Consider the following 22,213-nt stretch of genomic DNA (forward strand, 5'->3'; position numbering starts at 1 on the left):
AGTCCGGCGACGCCGCGGGGAACGTTATTCAGATCCTTGTGTTGTTGAGAGAGACTCGTGGGTCTGTCCGAGCATCATGGTTTTTGGGATGAATTGGTCTTGCACAAAGGGTCGGCCCTGTGGTCTTCCAGAATTTCGGTCCAGGGAGAGGCATTGGTGTCACAGCAGCTCGGTACATTGATCACGTCTTGAGACCACACGCCATACCTCATTTGGCACGTCGACGCAACCACGAGTTTCAGCATGATAACGCCCGTGCCCACAAGAGACTTCCTCCAGCTGAATGGCATCAGAACCATGCAGTGGCCTGCCCTCAGTCCCGATTTAAATCCCATTGAGCACCTGTGGGACGAGATGCAAAGACGACTGAATGACGTCCGACCAAGGCCGACAACTGCACCTGAACTGTGTCAGGCGTTCCTCAGAGTGTGGGCTCAAGTGTCGATGGCCTTTTATCAACCGTCTCATCCATTCCATGTATCGACGTTGCATGGCAGTCATCAATGCACATGGCGGACACACGAGATACTGACTTGTGATGCCATTTTCTCAGAGACTAGTATTGTGTTTCACTTTAAGAACATTTGACACTTTAATTTTCAACCTTTTTGATATGCCTCAAAGTATGTTTACAGTGCTTGGACAAATAAGGTTGCTCATATACATGTATCTACCCATGGTGACGTTTCTCTTTCGGTTCAGTATATAATATTCACATGGCAGTGGGTAAGGAGTGACATTGGAGTCTGCAACAAACGCTGAAAAAAGTTCTTTGGCAACCTTGAAATAAGTATTTACATGTGCAGACAACCAGACATTTGACGAAGCTATGCTATAAAAAAGGCTATATGATACATTATATTTTAAGCTCATATAATTGTGTGTGCGCATCAGAACATAATTCTCAGCTATCTCTTAAACTAACATCGTGTGTAGGGACGTCTTCAGATTGTAAGCAGGTGATTTCTGAACATTACTGAACCACATCTACAGCTGGTGTAAGGGATGCTCAGTTGAGAAAAATGGAACTGTTTTATATATCCCTGTGCATGTTTACAACATTTAGCATCTATGCACTCACATACTGCGAAAGAGGTTCAGGCATACAAGGGGACGAATATCGTTCATAAATGTCCACTGCTCTTGATTCTTTCTCACTATCGTTTCGAAGTCCATCGATGTCAGATTCAACATCTGAAGTGTCCCTTTCATTTTCGTCAGATGCGTTATGTGTACCTTCACACAGGTGTACAGGTGACTGGGAATCATCAGAGGACACAGCCATGTTTCTGTGCATGTCACTATAGTTTATTTCCCAGTACCTATGCAGGGGTTCATATCGTGTATCCATATGACGTATTTCATCAACAACCACAGCGTGTTCTGGGTCGTTTCCGTTGGACAATCTTCTCCTAGAAACATATATAGGTCTGAGACATACGAAATGGGAGTAATGTAGAATTATCAAGTCAATTAGAAACTCTTCCACAAGAAGCTGCGAAAATACTTTCTGGGCTCCAAACACAAACATCTGTATTATGAAACAGAATGGTACAAAGGAGGAAGTGTAAGCTATGTTTGTTCTACAAAATACAAAGTAATATTACCCCAGCTTATCTTAAAGACATTATAACTATCACTGTAAGTTCAAATGAATCATTTCATTTAAGAAATTCAGACAATCTTGTGGTTCTAACTACTAGACTAAAGTACTCAACGTGTTCTTTTATTCCAACAACTGTAAAGTTATGGAACACCTTTCCTGTAGCAGGTAGAAATTGTACATCTGTATCCCAGTTCAAGTCATACATAGGGAAACAGCAATGTGTTGCACCTTCATATTTTTCCTATGATGTGAGAAAGTTGGAATATTTATAATACTCGATTAATATACATGTAAAGCCAGTTAACATATTATTTTCTACAGAACAGAGATAAAATATGATCCAGTGTGTCAATGTGGTAATCCATGTGGAAAACTCATATCAATATTTATTTGAGTGTCCATTGTAAAGCCACCAAAGAAAATCTGTGTTACTTAAAATTTTGGTCATATAACTTTGCCGAAAAAAAATCTTGCATTAGATTTAAGTTTGAAGATGGATGGAAATGAGTGTTTGTCCATTATCGTTAATCAACATTTCTCTGATGTAGTGCAAATATACTCCTCACAAAAAGTTAAGCATCAAATCTATTATGTGTCAGTCCATGTTCATATATTCCAATACCTAAAAACTGACTAAAGCAATACAAAGAAAGAGCACAAAGACACATTGTCCTCAAAGGGAACTGAAAAGCGTTTATGCCTAACAGGTTTACAAATGATCAAAAACAGTATCATGAAAACAGTCGTGCAAAATGTGCTGCACTGAAAGATGAAAATCTTTAAATTTGAGTTTAGACATCAGTTCTGTGTCCAACCCTGATGCCAGCCCAGATCATCAAACTTTCACCTCCGTACTGGTCGTGTTCAGCAATTGTACAGTTGGCGTATCGTTCATTACGGTTTCTCCGCACACGTGCCCTACCATCGTTGAAGTCAAGGCAGAATCTTGACTCGTCTGTGAAGAGAACGTTACGCCAGCGCTTGACCCTCCAGTTACGGCGTTGATTGGCTCAAGCAAGTCTCTGTTGTCGATGGTGTGCAGGCAGTGGGATACGTCGTACTGGTCGTCTGGACCTCAGATCCTGAGCGTGAAGTCTGTTTCTTACTGTCTGTGTTGAGACTCCGTTTCCTGCAACTATCTGAAGGTCATTCTGGAGAGATCTGGCAGTAGTAAACCTGTTTCTCCGGGCTAGGGTGGCTAAATACAGGTCCTCACGAGGAGTTGTCACCCTTGGACGACCTGTGCGTGGTCTCTCTGTCATCAGTCCAGTTTGATGGTATCGAGTTATCGCTCTTGAGATGGCACTGCGGTGAACATTAAAATGATTGGCAACAGCAGTTTGGGTGAGACCCCCCTGTACCATTCCAATAATCTGAGCAACCTCAGTTAGCGTTAAGTGACGCCTAGCCATGTCTAAAGTGTTAATGTCGACAAATTGCCCTTGCTGGCAGTTTTTAAGCAATCAGGGTGCATGGGTGAAGTGTGTACAAACATGTATGTCGTCAGGCGATGTTATCAGTGTTATCAGGAAAATCTACATGGAAAAGGCTTTAAGTCGAGTATTCATAGGTAATTCTCCTGTCTGAATTTGTTCTCAATGGATGGCATTCAACAATGATGAGAATGTTGCACGGAAAATAATACTTAACTTTTTGTGAGGAGTATATTTATATGCCACACAAAGATATTTAAGTAACTCATAAATGTACATACTTTTCTTTCTTTTGCACATTCCTTTTGTATCTAAACACTAATCTTCTTTTTTGTTTCCCTTACGTTATCCCACAACTGTAAAGAACGATATCGATTGCCTGTTGTCTCTCTAAAGTCTCAGCATACCTACCGAGGACAAAACTGTGGTGCTTTACGCGGAAGGAGCAACAGCAATAGGATAATAACAATCAGCAGCAGAACAGCCAGGATGATTCCCACGTCCAATATGTAGTTAGGTTCAACAGACACTGAATACAAGATACAAACTTTGATGAATAATACAATGAATCATGTTTTCACACTTTCAATTACATTTGTAGCTCATTGGGACATACAATCCTCAATGGCCAGGGCAATATATATTTTGTTTATACCTATATCTGCGTTAAGGATGTCTACACATATAGTAATCACATCCTCCATTATGTCGAAAGAGAAATTATTTACTTGCTCTGCACATGCATTCTGAAATACGTTTTGCACCACCTGGTGAACACGGTTCGTTTCGACTATTCGAGTACGGGTACAGGGGCTATTATCATACTTAAGGTCAGAAACATATCTAGGCATTATCTGTTGTCTATCAGATAATGGTTATAAAACGAACTGTACATGTTATTCAGTTAAACTCGTTATGTCGAACTTGGATATGCCGAATTCCCGATCGTCTCAAACTCATTTGGAAGTCCCAAGTATCCAAGTTAAGCATAAAAGTCCCCTGATGTCTCGAATCCTGGATAACTCTAACTTTCGTCCAGGTCCCCTCGAGTTCGACGCAATGAGGTTCGACTGAAGATAAATTTAAGGCGATTTGATTGGTGTCTGTGTTGTCCTGTAATTGATTTTATTAGAGTCTTGATATGAAATGTTATCACTATTACATAATTACAGGACCGTCCAGAGTTTAGGAATGTATCAGCTAGCGTCTCTTACTTTTAGTTTACTTACCATCTTTATCATATCCGTTCTAGTTACATGTGATCGGTAGAAACTAACAGTTTTAGTCCACCAGTCCTTATTATGATAACATACAGCAAAGCCCTTAAAATGGCAAATTTCTACTGGCCCTTATGATACCTTAACTAGTTGGCAGTTTGGCAATTTCTACGGTTGCATGTATCAAATACCTGGCAGGTTGAATAAAACAAGCATGAAATATTCATTCCGTCAATCAGTCCCCCCCCCCCAAAAAAAAAAAAAAAAAAAAGCCGGGGAGTGGCTTCTTCTAAAAAGACAATGACACTGACTCATAAACTGATGTGCTGCTGGTTGAATTGTACATGCTGTCGTCTCTGTAAGGTAGTGTCACTGGAAACAGGGGTTATCATCAAACCCTAATGTTAGATCATGGCTTGACTGATAACTGTAAAAAGTTTGATCAACAAATATTGAACGGTCTTTGAGTTGTTCTCCGAATATAAACCTTACCCTCATTTAAGGCTTAATCTGATTTGTTGTCGTGGAAATCGGAACAAATAAACACAGACCAAAGGCATCACATCATGCCGACTTGTATATATTTGAATAATAATTATTACAACTAAATGTGGGATATACGTTTGCATAACACGTCCCTTTTCACAGTAATACATAAATGTCATTCCAAGATTTAATATGGGAACAGTCTCATAAAATATACTTACCTTTTTTATCAAGATCTGATTCTGTTGTCGAGGAAGTTATTGCATCACTGCACCACTTGGATGTCTGGCATATGTCAGACGTAGAACAGTTCTCCTTGCACAGTTTGTCACAGTCATTGTCATAGGTGGAATTACATTCATCTACACACAATCCAGTCTGTTGTTCGCACACACTCGTCACACATGATCCACAGTGTAAGCTACAGTTCCAACCGTAGTATCCCTTCTTGCATCCATCAGCACAGTGTCTGCTGTGGGTGTCGCACGTTCCATGACACCCTGAGTGACACTGGATGCACCCCGGGCCATAATAGCCCAGTGCACAGCCATGTTTACACTCGCCGTTCTGGTCACATTCACGGTGATAACATCCACTGCTGCATGTTTCATTACACTTCTCTCCGTACCATCCGCCTTTACATCCATATTTACATTCCCCCGACGTTTTGTCACATTGTACGGGAGAACTACTGGTTGAATTGGAAAACACATCACAGTTTATACTGCATGTGTTACCACAGAGTTGCCCATAATACCCTGTTAAACATGTAGTACATTGTGCCGTTGTACAATGTCCTGAACAGTTGTGACACACATGCTCACACTTTCCTCCAGTGTAACCGGTCGTACACCTTTGGCATTCTCCTGTCGTGTAGTTACAGAGTTCACATTGTTTCGAACACGATTTACACTGGGAACCAAAGTAAGAATCCACACAGTTTCCCCAGCAGCTGTCGTTTTGCACGCAATAAGATCTAACACATCCAGATGCACATCTGTTACATCCAGGTGAAGATGTTATACAGGGCACCCTACAGCTTCGACCAAACAACCCTAACTGACATCCATTAGAGCACTCGCTGACACCATTTTGTGTGTTTAATGTACACGTATTGTTTAAGCATCCTTGGCTACATCTGTGGTTACAGTGTGAGCCATAATATCCATCAAAACACTCACTTTGGCACTTGCCATCGGAGCCACATCGTGAACATTTCTGGCCTTCTGTGCAAGTCGAATCTGGAAGAGAAGGAAAGTAGCCTTAGAACAAGGTTATGTTTTTAATCTGCTTGAATTTTGATTTATCAAGATTATCAAAAATATATTACTTTGACAGATATTGTTTCTCTCAATTCACGCTGACGGCAGTCAACATCTGGAAAGAAAATATGGTATTAATAATAATTGCTCGTTTTCATACTTCACATGATACTTAGTAATTGTATCATTACCTGACGGCATGCATAGATGTGCCGACGGAAGACACAGACACACGCCAAGTATAAAGATAAATCCGTGCATCATCACAGATCCCACCCAAGCTGGCACAATAAAATCAATACGAATTAACAGTGGCAGTTCGCCGAGGACTGTCGCTGTGGCTGTGACTGGGGCAAGTGACATCAGTGCATATAAGGAAATAAGGAGAGATGAGACATATCAGCGCAGTCGCGGAATAGGAAAGCAACTTTGCCAGTGAAGGAAACTTTTCAATAAATAACGTTGGGTCTTTATGTCCCATTGAACCTAGACGCAATTGCCAAACTACATAGCTCGGGTAATGTAGAGGACGGAGAAAGTATAGGTCATGCCAGTGTAATTGCATGGTTAAATGTGTATTAAACTGACAGTGGCAATTGAATCATTGCGAAATTTTTCATGTTGTGATTTCATGTTGTGAACATCAGGCATCAATCTGACAATATGTTCATACGAAACTTACACTCATGAAGTGAGGAGAAGTGAAATGAAATGAAATGGGGCTTATATAGAAACTTGTTTTCTTTAACATAGTATACTCTTTGGTAAAAGTTGAGAATGCGACAATAGAACATGATGTTAAATTTCGCAATCTCAAAAATGTATACTAAAACATTCAGTTTTGGGTTTACAATAACAAAGGCAATACCACTGGTCAAACAAGTGGCAACAAAAATACACGACAAGCCCTACAACGCGTTTCAGAGCACTCACGGATGGCAAAAAGGTTTTACTTTTAAAAGTCTTGAAGGAGGCCCGAGCGCCTTTCTTGATACTGGGGTAGTTTTTGAAGATGACAGGAATTCGGTGTTTTCAGAGTGGCACCCTGTCCGCACCTGTCAAGTCAATCATAAGAGGCCCCATCATTCTATACTGATCCATCTCGAAACTCCTGGAATGGTAAAGTCTGTCCCGTGTTTGTCCACTAAAAAAAGGTACTCACGGAAATGAAAAAAAACCTGTTTTTTCGATCTCAGATTTTAAATAAATGCAGTTAATATACAAAATATATAAATATTCAAACAACTCAATTAGTACTAATTGGACCATGGCACAAACACAGCATATCAAAGGTTTTTATGTCTTTTTACACGTAAAAGTATGTAAAAAAAGGAACAAAACAGACTATTGTGAAACTGGGCTTAACAAGGTGTTAGTAGATCAAGGTGAAAATCCATGACCTATGACACCTTGACGACAGGTGCAAACAGGTGCTTGAAACCCACGTGCATGTGATATGTTAGTGATTTGTGAGTGGCATTGTGGGATAGTGAATCATCGTCATAATATCAGAACGTAAAAGTAACATATTCCCGTCTCAAACAACAACTTACACGTCATTATTATTATGTACATAAACATAGCTGTTATTTTTATTGTTGTTTTGATAACTTTGTTGTTTTGATAACTTTTTTCCCAGCCTAATGTATTAAGATCACAAAATATGGTTGGTATTTTACAGGTTGTATACAAAGCACGAGAAACACTGTTATATATTTGCACATGGTAGGAATCAGCGTTCAATCTCACCACATAATCATGATTGAAAATACTACACGAAATATTTACAAATTTTCGTACATAATCCATTCAACAAAATAAATAAAAAATTCCTAGATCTATCATGAATTACATTCATCTACACACAATCCAGTCTGTTGTTCGCACACACTCGTCACACATGATCCACAGTGTAAGCTACAGTTCCAACCATAGTATCCCTTCTTGCATCCATCAGCACAGTGTCTGCTGTGGGTGTCGCACGTTCCATGACACCCTGGGTGACACTGGATGCACCCCGGGCCATAATAGCCCAGTGCACAGCCATGTTCACACTCGCCGTTCTGGTCACATTCACGGTGATAACATCCACTGCTGCATGTTTCATTACACTTCTCTCCGTACCATCCGCCTTTACATCCATATTTACATTCCCCCGACGTTTTGTCACATTGTACGGGAGAACTACTGGTTGAATTGGAAAACACATCACAGTTTATACTGCATGTGTTACCACAGAGTTGCCCATAATACCCTGTTAAACATGTAGTACATTGTGCCGTTGTACAATGTCCTGAACAGTTGTGACACACATGCTCACACTTTCCTCCAGTGTAACCGGTCGTACACCTTTGGCATTCTCCTGTCGTGTAGTTACAGAGTTCACATTGTTTCGAACACGATTTACACTGGGAACCAAAGTAAGAATCCACACAGTTTCCCCAGCAGCTGTCGTTTTGCACGCAATAAGATCTAACACATCCAGATGCACATCTGTTACATCCAGGTGAAGATGTTATACAGGGCACCCTACAGCTTCGACCAAACAACCCTAACTGACATCCATTAGAGCACTCGCTGACACCATTTTGTGTGTTTAATGTACACGTATTGTTTAAGCATCCTTGGCTACATCTGTGGTTACAGTGTGAGCCATAATATCCATCAAAACACTCACTTTGGCACTTGCCATCGGAGCCACATCGTGAACATTTCTGGCCTTCTGTGCAAGTCGAATCTGGAAGAGAAGGAAAGTAGCCTTAGAACAAGGTTATGTTTTTAATCTGCTTGAATTTTGATTTATCAAGATTATCAAAAATATATTACTTTGACAGATATTGTTTCTCTCAATTTACGCTGACGGCAGTCAACATCTGGAAAGAAAATATGGTATTAATAATAATTGCTCGTTTTCATACTTCACATGATACTTAGTAATTGTATCATTACCTGACGGCATGCATAGATGTGCCGACGGAAGACACAGACACACGCCAAGTATAAAGATAAATCCGTGCATCATCACAGATCCCACCCAAGCTGGCACAATAAAATAAATACGAATTAACAGTGGCAGTTCGCCGAGGACTGTCGCTGTGGCTGTGACTGGGGCAAGTGACATCAGTGCATATAAGGAAATAAGGAGAGATGAGACATATCAGCGCAGTCGCGGAATAGGAAAGCAACTTTGCCAGTGAAGGAAACTTTTCAATAAATAACGTTGGGTCTTTATGTCCCATTGAACCTAGACGTAATTGCCAAACTACATAGCTCGGGTAATGTAGAGGACGGAGAAAGTATAGGTCATGCCAGTGAAATTGCATGGTTAAATGTGTATTAAACTGACAGTGGCAATTGAATCATTGCGAAATTTTTCATGTTGTGATTTCATGTTGTGAACATCAGGCATCAATCTGACAATATGTTCATACGAAACTTACACTCATGAAGTGAGGAGAAGTGAAATGAAATGAAATGGGGCTTATATAGAAACTTGTTTTCTTTAACATAGTATACTCTTTGGTAAAAGTTGAGAATGCGACAATAGAACATGATGTTAAATTTCGCAATCTCAAAAATGTATACTAAAACATTCAGTTTTGGGTTTACAATAACAAAGGCAATACCACTGGTCAAACAAGTGGCAACAAAAATACACGACAAGCCCTACAACGCGTTTCAGAGCACTCACGGATGGCAAAAAGGTTTTACTTTTAAAAGTCTTGAAGGAGGCCCGAGCGCCTTTCTTGATACTGGGGTAGTTTTTGAAGATGACAGGAATTCGGTGTTTTCAGAGTGGCACCCTGTCCGCACCTGTCAAGTCAATCATAAGATGCCCCATCATTCTATACTGATCCATCTCGAAACTCCTGGAATGGTAAAGTCTGTCCCGTGTTTGTCCACTAAAAAAAGGTACTCACGGAAATGAAAAAAAACCTGTTTTTTCGATCTCAGATTTTAAATAAATGCAGTTAATATACAAAATATATAAATATTCAAACAACTCAATTAGTACTAATTGGACCATGGCACAAACACAGCATATCAAAGGTTTTTATGTCTTTTTACACGTAAAAGTATGTAAAAAAAGGAACAAAACAGACTATTGTGAAACTGGGCTTAACAAGGTGTTAGTAGATCAAGGTGAAAATCCATGACCTATGACACCTTGACGACAGGTGCAAACAGGTGCTTGAAACCCACGTGCATGTGATATGTTAGTGATTTGTGAGTGGCATTGTGGGATAGTGAATCATCGTCATAATATCAGAACGTAAAAGTAACATATTCCCGTCTCAAACAACAACTTACACGTCATTATTATTATGTACATAAACATAGCTGTTATTTTTATTGTTGTTTTGATAACTTTTTTCCCAGGCTAATTTGCACAATGCCTATAGCCTGTTTCTGCCAAGTCAATTTGGACTTAGTTTTATTTTTTAATGTTCAAAGCGCCTACAAATTACATCCTGTAAAGTACATTTTGTATTGAGCACTGAGATAAAACTAGCAAATCGAGACTAGTACTTTTCCAGTTGTTTTGTTATTTCGTATTTCCATCTACGTAATGCTTTGTGTCGATTATTAAATCCAGCAAAACAGGTTTTTTTTTTCATTTACATGAGTACTTTACCAAATTAGGTAAATCAAAATCACACTTCCTTTCACAATCCGGCCACTACTCGATATTATACGTATGTTTCAATCATTTGCTGTCTCTGATTACCATTACAAATAAACTTACAACATTCTCACTGCCACGTACCTCATGGTGTACGCGTATACATTGAATCAGTTAATGCTTATTTGTTGGTCATTCGCATGCATTACGTATGTTATTGATATTAATAGCGAAAGACCCCCACTCAGTTTGAAAACTGTAGATATATTTGTAAGTTTACTTACGTATAAGTTGGTCTGAAAATATATGTTAGAAAATATGTCAGGGTCTGTTATGTTAAATTAACATTTGGTCCCTATGCCTATTAATTATTTATACGGGGCATTTGTTGCATAACATCTTTGTACAGACAATCTACCTCTTCGTTGTATCTAAGTCACCATGTAATTACGATTGAAATATCGCATTTTGAAGCCTAATGTATTAAGATCACAAAATATGGTTGGTATTTTACAGGTTGTATACAAAGCACGAGAAACACTGTTATATATTTGCACATGGTAGGAATCAGCGTTCAATCTCACCACATAATCATGATTGAAAATACTACACGAAATATTTACAAATTTTCGAACATAATCCATTCAACAAAATAAATAAAAAATTCCTAGATCTATCTGATGACAAATTAACAGAAGGTGACATCCATAAATTATCTTCCTTATTCAGATTTAGGTTCACAATAACAATGACACTGGCAATATAAGTGGCAGCAGACATACGTAACAGGCCCTACAACACTTTTCACAGCATTCACGGAAGTCAAGAATTCTGGACACCGGGGTTGTTTTTGAAGCTGGCAGGAATTCGGTGTTTTCAGTTTGACATCTTGTCCGAAATTGGCAAGAAGATCGTTAAATGCCTAAAATTTCCCTGGTGTTGCTTTTATATAGGTTCAGTCATCTTTCTAGTAACTGACCTATCTCAAGTATGACACGTGTTTGTCAACAACCAACTGTGGGAAATCTCAATCACATTACTTTTCACAATCCAGCCACTACTCAATATTGTACGTGCGTTTCAGTCATTTGGAGTCCCTAACAACCACTGCAAATAAACTTACTACATTCTCATAACTCATAATGTACGTGTATAGATTGAATCTCTATGTGCTTATTTGTCATTCGCATGCATTATGTACGTAATCGATATTAATAGCGAAAGGCCCCCACTCAGTTTGAACACTGTAAATACATTTGTAAGTTTACTTACGTATTAGTTGGTCTGAAAATATATGTCAGAAAATATTATCAGAGTCTGTTATTTTAGATTTACATTTGGTCCCTATGCCTATTAATTATTTATACGGGGCATTTGTTGCATAACATATTCGTACAGACAACCTGTCCCTTTGTTGTTTCCAAGTCTTCAAGTAATTACGATTAAAATATCGCATTTATTAAAAGACTTATCTACTGATATCACATTATGAAGTTCGTGAACAGTTTACAGGTTGTACACATAGCCCGAGAAACACTGTTATATATCTTGTATTACCAATGACATTAACGTTTTACTGGCGAAAGTCCATTCAGTTAATAATGTATAATAAACACAGCACGGAAGACTAGTAAGTTGACAGGCTGTGTGGAACTACCTTGTTCAGACTGTTGGATATGTCATTGATGAAAATCAGAAAATATGTCGATGTGTTTCGTGTATTTTGTGTGTAAAGTGCTTATCATTTAATCAATATGTATTACAAAAGCGAATCGCATGTTATGCAGTGTTAACCATTCAGGAATATACATATGCACGCCATTGATGTACTTATTATTCAGAAGATGGGAGTGAATTTGAACGTAATCTGTACAATTTAGAGATATTGATTCATATAATCCACAACAGGACAATTTAGGCGCTTCGTTATGTAATAAATTGATGTGAGGAATTGTTGTAAAATAAGGTTGATGTAATTGTTAACTGAAGTCAGATGTTTTTGGTGAATAGAATGGAGACTGATGAACAACATAGGGAAGGTAAATATTTAAATCGCTTTGGGGTTTACGAATGGGTCCGAAAACAAGATACACAATCCTTTTTGCCTTTGGTTATCATACGTGGTCCTTAGCGCTGATAATGACTTAGCTTACAAAGAAATATCTTATCTAACAAACACAATGAGCTTAGTGTATTGAAGGTCATCAAATCATAGGTCTAATTTATTTTGGGCCGGGCATAGGACCGTCAAATGTGACGCATATTGTGGCCATAGATTGGAATTTGTGTCCTTTGCAACTTTAAATTCAACAATAGCTTTATTTCTCGTATTTTGTATTCTCGGTACGATAATTTTAAAAAATCAGTTTGTAAGCATAATTTGTAAAACCTATGTGTTTTTGCATACGACAACGTGAAAAAACATCCGTGTCTGGTTTGTTTTTTAAGAAAAGGTATCATTCAAATGTCAAGGTTCATCGATATTAACACTATTGAAGACAATAAAACCGTTTTAGTCCACTTTGTCAAAACACAAGAACATGTAGACATATTTTTTTATGTGGCAGTGCAACATGGAATACATTCCATCAACGAAATTAATTTTTGTAGACTTTTAAAAAACCCATTTGAAGCAGGCAATTTATAGCTTTGATCTGTAACCGAATCAGGGTATTTATCATGAGAATAAAGATATGACAAGAGTAAGTGGAATCAGTGTACAGATATTCGATCAAGTGTCGATGACTCTACCTAGGCTATAACATAACACAATACATCGCGTTATGGACAGGGTTGAATATTTCACTGTTCATTATTTGATGGAAATATTTGACATTGTCGCACAATTAACACCATGAGTCATAAGAGGTTAGGTGGCTTTCACGACACTGATGCACTGATGCTCACCTTGTCTGCTTTGAGTCACATCAATATGTACAGAACTGCCGTCAAATAGCTGGAATATTGCTGAGTCTTGCGTTTAAACAACAAATAAACTTGCAGAAACATATTATTTCGAAACTGCATGAAACTTGAATATATAATGTAAAACACATCGGGCGGCGTACTATTAAATTAGATCATCTTAGTGATGGATTAACACTGTGTAAGTGGATTGGTATATATGATAACGTTTATTTAAGTAAAACTATGCTTGTCGCGAGGGGACTTACGGGATCGGGTGGTCAGGCTCGCTGACTTGGTTGATGCATGTCATCGATCCCAATTGCGTGGTGCGGTAGATTTCCGTGAAGATCCGGGGTAGAATAAGTCTTCAGCAACCCATGCTTGCTGTAAAAGGCGACTTTGCTTGTCGTAAGAGGCGACTAACGGGATCGAGTGGTCAGGCTCGCTTACTTGGTTGATGCATGTCATCGATCCCAATTGCGTGGATGGATGCGCATGTTGTCAATTACTGGATTGTTTGGTCCACGCTCGATTAATTACAGACCGCCGTCATATGGCTGGAATATTGCTGAGTGTGGCGTTGAGTGTCGCATGTTTCGTTGTAATGACATTTCACATGTTTCAGATTAGTATTTGGAGATGAATTCAGTATCGATGTGGAATGAACATTTTAACTTGGACGGTTGGGCTCTATTCCATCTTCCAGTTCGGTAAGGTTTGAACAGAACCTACAAAACATCATCGCATTTGCCATCCTTATTTAGAAAGTGTGAATATACCAACTAACCTAGATAACCAACTTAATATCAAGTATGTTGGTTTTGGGTCGCTTAAATGCAGTACTTTACATTGCACGCCGATGTGATCTTCTAAATATTAAGTTCTAAAACGTAAATGAATTAGTTGGTATCTGTATTGCTGTATTTACCTGGAGCCTTTATTTCACTAAGGAACACCCGACTCTCTTATTGTTGCTGTAATCTGCTGACATTCATTTATCCTTGACAGTACCAGTGACCAGTGAAGTTAGAGGTGAACACTGTGGCAGTAACAAGTGGGGACCTGCTTGTGACAAGCAATGTTCATCTAACTGTCGCCCTTTACACGACACAGTCCACTGTGATGTCACTACGGGAGAGTGTCTGGAAGGTTGTAACGTAGGATATCACGGTACCACCTGTCTCACAGAGTGCAACTCCAACTGTATCAACAATACCTGCAACCACGTAGATGGCGAGTGTTCCAATGGGTGCAAGAATGGAACACCGTGTATAGTGACATCACCACCAACAATCAAGTCTGATACAGATATCACGCAAACTCACTGCGGTAAGAGTTGCAAGGAGATTTTCAAGTAGATATAACTTCGAACCTTCCCAGCATCGTAATACAGTTGCGTGTATTTATCAATGTCGACCGAGGTTATCCTGTGGATTAATGGTTCCGTTTGTTCTGAGTTTCAGGTTTCACTAGCTGCCTCGGTTACAGTGTTTCCTTAATCATCATAGTGATTTTATGTGCACTCTCAGGATTGTTTGTATATGCCATATGGTAAGTAAACGCATTCAAACCTGGATGTATGCAATTATTTTAAACTTTGCAAACGTTAGCGAAAACTGTTTGTCACTGGCATACATTTGTCAGTATACGTACAGGGTGCTAATGGTCCACTTAGAACAATATGATCAAGTCTTGGTGCAATGTTATCGGGTCTGTGCTAGTTAATGGTCTAACAATTCTTTATAGTAAGCAGTGTTTTATTGTTTATAATTCGTCACGAAAAACATTTAGCTGGAATGCCATATGTTATATGAATATCAATTAAATATTATTCACAGGCGCAGGCGCAGACACAGGCACAAAATACGGAAAAATAAGAGGGCTGATAGGGGTCCTGTAGAGGAATTGGTATGTAGCATCACAACTGAGTGTTTTATCCTGTACATGGATCTTTCGCTTAATAGATTTTGCCAGATATTGACGGCGGTACGACCCTTAATAGCCATGTGGCTTATCTGTTTTTATTTGATTTACTGATATTAATTCACTTGAGGAAAGATATACAGAAAGCTTAGTTACAAATAATAAATTGTGTTGCACAATTCTACATTCAAGCTCGCGACTTGAGCCAGAGTTCGTAAAACTAAATATTTTAACAGACGTCAGTCACAAAGGAAACTTTTTTAAGTTCCAGAAATCTAAATGTTTCTCGACATTTACTCAAGACGCTGAACTTCTATTTTTATTTCTTACAGGTTGAGATGAACACACTGGATACTGGAAACAGCTATTGATGATTTCTGTACAAAATATTGATGTGAGTGTCATTATTTATAATTGAAATCATGGTTCATTAAAAAAACCACACACATTATAAACATCTAATTTCATATACGTTGTCATCATACCTAAACCTCTCCGAATACACAAATATGCAAGTTTCGTGGTTTGTTTTGGATGTAGATACACCATTGTCATTGTCTAGTTTTACTAGTTTTACTACCCCCCCGTGGAAAGATCACCCGTTAAATTTACAGCTATACTAAACATGCGGACGGGACTGTTATACTAAACATGCGGACGGGACTGTTTTGGGCATCAGCTGGTTATTCGAAAGGGGGTGTTAGAAGCACTATGCAACTGTACGCTCCAACGTCTACCCTACTCACTATAGACACTTCACTAATTCTCAAAACACCAGCGATACATAGACATATTACGCATGTCGGCATGCATATCAAACTGTAATTGTTGACATATTTTAACTTTTAGGTGTCGCCTGTGATGTATTGCATACCTCGCGAACAAATACGAAATATAGGATGCATGGTGGAATTATAAAGGTTCAGAGATTCACTAATAGTATTATGCCCCATGAGCATATCGACATTCATCGCCGCGTCTACTTACGACCTTGAACTTCGTCTTGTAAATTGGGAGAAGCGCCCCTCGGACAAAGTTGACAGTCGTTAGAAATTCCACACTTGACTCAACTGATGCAATCTCGTCGTGAATCCTCTGTGCTCTGTAATTTAACGGATGGTAAATGATGAAGTGTATTGATAACACGCTGAATTCCAAACACCAAATGTATACTGAAAGCGATACAGATGAGGTAACGTAACGGAAATGATAGCAGATGAATCATCTGCTAAGTCGAATGTTACAACATAGTCAACGAGAAATGAAACTCTACTCACCTTAGTTGGAACGAGTTTGAAACAGATTTTTCACAGTGTGTGTGTGTGTGTGTGTGTATGTGTGCGTGTGTGTGTGTGTGTGTGTGTGTGTGTGTGTGTGTGTGTGTGTGTCCAGATCATGATTTTCGCATTAATGCCGAGCGCCAAGGATGACACGACCAGAGATCGAACCACCGCACTCCGGGCAGACACTCTATTCACCAGGCCAAGTAAACGTCTGTCCAGATGGGTGAAATCCCGTGACATTGACGGCCATGTTAGTATGTTTATGTTCGGAGCACTCAGGTGTGGTGAGATGAAATGGGGTTTACATCGCCTTTAAGATTATAGCACTTATTTTGCGACGTGAGTGCGTGCGAGCGTGCTTGCGTGCGTGCGTGCATACATGCGTGCGTACGTACGTGAATGTGTGTGTATTCTGCTTGAAATTGATCCGGAGAAATGTCGTTTACAATATATGTATATAGCGACGTGCATGGACTGTGTTAGTGGCTGCTTGTACTAGTCTGGACTAATGCTGGTTTCATAGTGCAAGACCACTTAGATACCATGCCGCAGTTTTAGATTGATACCCTACTCAGTATACTTACTCCAAATCGACCAATCCTTGTTTTATCCCCTCTATGCCGATCATGGTAACAACAAGTACCCCCCGACCCCTGGTGTTTGCCAGGTGTTTGTTTGGAGTCGGGACAAAGTAATGTCCCAACCTGTTACGTTGCTCTGGAAATAAGCAAGAGCTGTTCTGCGCCCATAAGAGAGAGCTTCCCACATCATGATACTTCCTCTACCGAATGTGTCGACTTCATGAACGCATCATCCGACTTCACACTTATTCCGACGCCAAAGTACACGCGGATCCGCCCATTTCATCTTTGAAGAAGTAAACGTGATTATCACTAAACCAATTATGTTACGCCAACGTTCTTGAAGCTAAAAATAAAAAATAACTGATAATGTGGCCGAGACCACAGCAGCCGCTTTGAGGTAAAATACAGTTAACGTCGTTCTCCCATGCTCGGATTCCGGCAGCTCGTAAACCATGAATATGTTTTGGACTGTAGGTTGCAGTGAGCGACCTGCCAAGGTGGCCAGGGTTCCGTCCCACAAAACTACCGTAGTCCATAAGTGATCGTAACTCCATATGCTTTTAAATAGTCTTCAATAAGAGTAAAAATTCAACTGAATTTCATAGTGATTCATAAACACATGCTTATATATAGTTAGCCTTTAGCTGAGATTTCTCATGATTTTTTAAGCGATTTTGCTAACACGTGACATATCCCATGAGCTGCATGTGAAAACTGCGTTTATGGTTCCCATAAAATAAATAATGAATATGTCAAAGTTCCTCTCTATTAACTCTTTCAACAGTTGTGACACTTTATAAGTTAAAAAAGATCATACAGGCCATATATTCATGTTGCAGTGCGACCTGGAAAACTATCCATCCATGAAGTTAAATTTTGATTTCTTTTTTAAAATGTATATATATTCTGATGATAGCGTTTATTTTCAGCATTTCTGCAAGTATGGATGGATGTCGATTATTTCGTTTCGTCGTTTTATGTAAGTATCGGTATCAATATGTGCATAGTAATTAATTGTGGCTTCATATGTGACACGACGAAAGGGCCCCGTCTACCCATCTACAGGGTATGGTTTAAACATATTTATGTCACAAAATGTGTGAAGTTTGATTGGTAAACAAGTAAAGACTTATATTAATGACGCTCTGGAACTGCAGATACACGGTCAAGTATTCGTTACTATCCATGAATATGTATAGCCCTGTCCGTCACTGCACCTGTACCTCAGAAACGGAGATGTTTTAAACGTGTCTAGGAAACATAAAATCACGGTTGTGTATAGAGAAAATCATTACAATGTGATGAAGTCACACGTTGATCTGAAGTAAACAAATTTGATAAGAACCTAGGCAGAGACTGACAGTAAACATTAAAGAAAATTGTCTTGAAGCTATTTATGACATTGTCATTTTTAGTTTTTGAAACGTGATATGTTTACAAAGTTAAAAATCAAAATACATGTTAGCTACAAACTGGTCTTTGTTCCTTTAAGGCATCTAAACAGACTAATCGGAAATTGAAAATGTAGAGTATGTTAATAGTTCTTTGAATCATGCATTACAACAAATACTTTGACTTGATTTATGAAGATATGCCTTGTTCATTGTACATATATAATAAAAATATTTTTATTATATATGTACAATGAACAAGGATCAATGTATCACATATCCACAGTTACAAAAAATGCCATAAAAGAAGCTTGAGATCCTCAAAACAATTAACAAAATTCTTAAATATAAATACTCAGCTAAAATCCATACCACATTCCACAATGCGAATTAGTTTAAAATTGGTGTATTGTTATGTTCTGTTACATGCACATATGTTATTGCTTAGCTTCTTTTAAAAGAAGTATATACCTGTGAAATCATGCATCAGAGCTTAACCGTGGTGACGTGTACTGATCTAATCTAAATGTAGCGTTGACATGAATGTTTCAGTTGTTAAATTGTTTCACGATAACTTTTTTGCTTTCAGGGTCAGTGGTTGTTGGTATACAGAATCGACAATGCACAGGCGGTTTCTATGGTAGCAGTTGCCAGCATAAGTGTCCAGTGACTTGCAATAACCAGCAATGCAAGATTGACGAATTTGGTCGTGCTTCTTGTATTGACGGATGTGTTGATGGATACAGAGGCACCTCATGCAAAATCCCCTGTCCGGGGAATTGTCAGCTGTGTGAACGTGTCAACGGCAGTTGTACTGGCTGTAAAGATACATTTCATGGTACAAACTGTACTCTCACATGTGAAGAGTTGTGTCAGGGATTCCGGTGTGACACAGACCAGACATGCTCCAAAACGACGTGTCTTGACGGGCGGTATGGACAGAACTGCAGTAAAAAGTGTGATGACCCCCGGTACCTGACATGTGCCCGATCTACTGGAGACTGCACTGCCTGTAGAGATGGTTACTATGGACAGTTCTGTGAGCTGGACTGTCCTCGGTGCGGCTTTACAGATGGTAGTGTTGATCAGACATGTAAAGATGGATGCAACACGATTTCATGTTCAGATATCACAGGCGGCGACTGTGGAAGGAGTAAGTAATATTGCACATTGCAAATATTGTACAGGCGCATCAAGCGAAGTATGTACCTCTCTTGCACTTGAAGTGAAATTGCAAAATGCCAACGTAGAGTATTTTAATGTAATGGTCAAGGTTATGCTGTGTAATATCCTCTTTCGATAAGCAACACATTCACATATGTTATTAACCCGTGATTCATATCAAATGAATCAATAGTATAACTCACGTGGTCTTCAAATTCAGTTCGTTGCCAACTAGGTTGTTCTCCCACAAAACAATAGAATTTCCTTATAGTTGATGATATTGGTATTTGATAATGTTTTGTTTGACTCCTCAGAAAGTATTGAACAATATTTATTATTGTTAATAATTCATGGAATTAATACAGTGTCAATAATCATCCTGCTGTTATCGCACTTTAAGAATCTTTTGATTTTTAAAAGATGTTCTCTCTGATTAATATATTGTGCAAGTAATCATACCTTGCTTCCCAGCCTTCATGCGCATGAGAGAGACGGAAAAACATCGCTTCCTTCCATCAACAGTCTGTCTTGATGCAGAATATTGGGAAGGCGAGTGGGATTACTCCTGATGTAATAGATGCAGTATACTTTGTATTATTAACAATGATAACTATTGTTTGATAGTTCCCCCGAAATCCAATACAAAACCACTAATGCCAGAATATACCTGAATGATCGGTGGGTTTTTTTCATCTAGTAATACCTTGGATATCTAACAGGCTGGATTTAAAATCAAAGTAATACAAGCTTCATGATTTCCATCCAAAGTGGGACTCTAACCATACACTCATTATTTTGTGTGTAACTACTTACTCCAAACCATCATATGTTTTGACAAATAATAGGTGCATCTAATCTCAAAAGGACCTCAAATGGTCCGATTACAAATTTGAGCCAAGGATATATACAAAATATGTGGTAGACTTCCATAGGGCTAAAGTTCGGGCTACAGTCATCACACCATTGGATTCTTTAATACAAACTTGAATACAGGATGCACTTTAAAACAAGTAAACGTGACTCTGGGTGTGCTTGCGTGCACACACAGAGAGAATAATCGCTCGAATGGGCACACACAGATTGAGATATATTTAGGGCTCCAAGCCGAAAGGCTGTAGAGCCCTATTGTAATCGTTCGATTTATTATTATTAGGGCTCCAAGCCGAAAGGCTGTAGAGCCCTATTGTAATCGTTCGATTTATTATTATTATTTATTATTATTATTATTATTATTATTTATTATTCCGCCGATTTTTGTACCAGGCCTAGCAAAATAACCACTTGCCTGATTGTGTTCAAATTTTGTATGTATATGTGGACCGTTGGGTACTAGTGCCCGCCAAAAATCCAAGGCCATAGGCCCAAAGGCCAAGGGCAGATAACTGAAAAACAAGTATTTTTTGACGATATATTTTGCCCTGCTGCTCCACAACTGTTTGTCCGTTTACTTTCAAACCTTGCATGTATCTGCTGCTTCAGTTCTTTGATATTTTTTGTTCTTTGACTTTGGTCATTGGTCACGTGGTTTGGCAGCAATATTGGATTCAAGGTTTTGCCAAGGTTTTTTGGGCACCTGTCTTCAAATACTATCTCCTCTGAATCCACTGCATGAAATGATTTCAAACTTTCTGAGAATTGTCTCCATACAGAACACAACAAATTAGCATAGCCGTTTTTTTATATCTTTTTTAGTTGCGGCCATATTGGATTTTGATTTTGATAATTTTTTTCACCAAAATTTTACTTTAAAGATCATATCTTGTAAGGTTCTCCACAGAAACTATTGAAAGTTTGCATGAAGTTTTGATACTATATGTACCTCATTTTTTTTCTGGGTTGCATACTGAAAGCACCATCGCTTGGTGGTATTACTTGATTTTAGTAAAAGTTATTGAGTACAAATTGACTTGAGTACAAATACTGAAGGAAGCGCCTCATAAATCTACTATAAACCCCCATTCACTGGCTTTGCAGATACTTAAGCGTTCTCCACAGTCTTGTTCAATATTATGTGTACTACCCTTGACGACCAGAGTTAGAATTGGCCTTTTTCAACCGATGCTTGTCCTAAGAGGCAACTATGCTTGTCACAGGAGGCGACTAATCGGATCGGGTGGTCAGACTTGCTGACTTGATTCTTCATTTCTCAATTGCTAATTACTACAGTACCTTATTTTTGACGGCGTTGTTAAAAGCAAACCATTTGCGGATTAGATTATGGGAAACTGTGGCACACGCCAATTTGGTAGCGGCAATGTCCTGCAAACGGTGACTATCTTTTGACGGAGTTGGTACAACCAAACCATGTGCGGATTCGAACATGGTCGAAGTCA

General features: G+C 38.8%; 3 protein-coding genes and 1 long non-coding RNA gene across 4 annotated transcripts in view; 2 read left to right on the forward strand and 2 right to left on the reverse strand.

The window, feature by feature from the left end:
• LOC139480576 (uncharacterized) overlaps window positions 1-14,192 on the forward strand; it is a 40,272-nt gene extending 26,080 nt beyond the window's left edge. Inside the window, exon 3 of the long non-coding RNA XR_011654425.1 lies at window positions 14,161-14,192. This is a non-coding gene — a long non-coding RNA (uncharacterized lncRNA). The remainder of the gene's footprint in view (window positions 1-14,160) is intronic.
• On the reverse strand, window positions 1,070-6,268 carry LOC139478321 (multiple epidermal growth factor-like domains protein 10). The gene is made up of 4 exons (XM_071260747.1): window positions 6,196-6,268; window positions 4,964-5,983; window positions 3,451-3,568; window positions 1,070-1,430 (listed from the first exon to the last, which is right to left on the reverse strand). Exons 1-4 carry the CDS (start codon window positions 6,266-6,268, stop codon window positions 1,070-1,072), a joined length of 1,572 nt encoding a protein of 523 aa, XP_071116848.1.
• On the reverse strand, window positions 7,846-9,026 carry LOC139478322 (multiple epidermal growth factor-like domains protein 6). The gene is made up of 2 exons (XM_071260748.1): window positions 8,954-9,026; window positions 7,846-8,741 (listed from the first exon to the last, which is right to left on the reverse strand). Exons 1-2 carry the CDS (start codon window positions 9,024-9,026, stop codon window positions 7,846-7,848), a joined length of 969 nt encoding a protein of 322 aa, XP_071116849.1.
• A 1,597-nt stretch (window positions 14,193-15,789) lies between the features above and the next one.
• Window positions 15,790-20,449, forward strand: LOC139479583 (scavenger receptor class F member 1-like). The gene is made up of 4 exons (XM_071262421.1): window positions 15,790-15,852; window positions 18,255-18,304; window positions 19,306-19,869; window positions 20,352-20,449. The coding sequence occupies exons 2-4, from the start codon at window positions 18,268-18,270 to the stop codon at window positions 20,447-20,449; spliced, it is 699 nt and encodes a 232-aa protein (XP_071118522.1). The 5' UTR covers window positions 15,790-15,852; window positions 18,255-18,267.
• The last annotated feature ends 1,764 nt before the right edge of the window (window positions 20,450-22,213 follow it).

This window comes from Haliotis cracherodii, unplaced genomic scaffold, assembly GCF_022045235.1.
Source record: "Haliotis cracherodii isolate W230 unplaced genomic scaffold, xgHalCrac1.p SCAF_4, whole genome shotgun sequence".
NCBI lineage: Eukaryota > Metazoa > Mollusca > Gastropoda > Lepetellida > Haliotidae > Haliotis > Haliotis cracherodii.

Coding starts and splice junctions, on each gene's coding strand:
- LOC139478321 (XM_071260747.1), bottom strand. CDS start 6,268: ATGATGCACGGATTTATCTTTATACTTGGCGTGTGTCTGTGTCTTCCG. Junction 5,984..6,195: donor ACATCTATGCATGCCGTCAG/GTAATGATACAA, acceptor CTTCTCTTCCAG/ATTCGACTTGCACAGAAGGC. Junction 1,431..3,450: donor GCACCACAGTTTTGTCCTCG/GTAGGTATGCTG, acceptor CGTATGTCTCAG/ACCTATATATGTTTCTAGGA.
- LOC139478322 (XM_071260748.1), bottom strand. CDS start 9,026: ATGATGCACGGATTTATCTTTATACTTGGCGTGTGTCTGTGTCTTCCG. Junction 8,742..8,953: donor ACATCTATGCATGCCGTCAG/GTAATGATACAA, acceptor CTTCTCTTCCAG/ATTCGACTTGCACAGAAGGC.
- LOC139479583 (XM_071262421.1), top strand. CDS start 18,268: ATGGATGGATGTCGATTATTTCGTTTCGTCGTTTTAT. Junction 18,305..19,305: donor ATTTCGTTTCGTCGTTTTAT/GTAAGTATCGGT, acceptor TTTTGCTTTCAG/GGTCAGTGGTTGTTGGTATA. Junction 19,870..20,351: donor AGGCGGCGACTGTGGAAGGA/GTAAGTAATATT, acceptor CTTGCTTCCCAG/CCTTCATGCGCATGAGAGAG.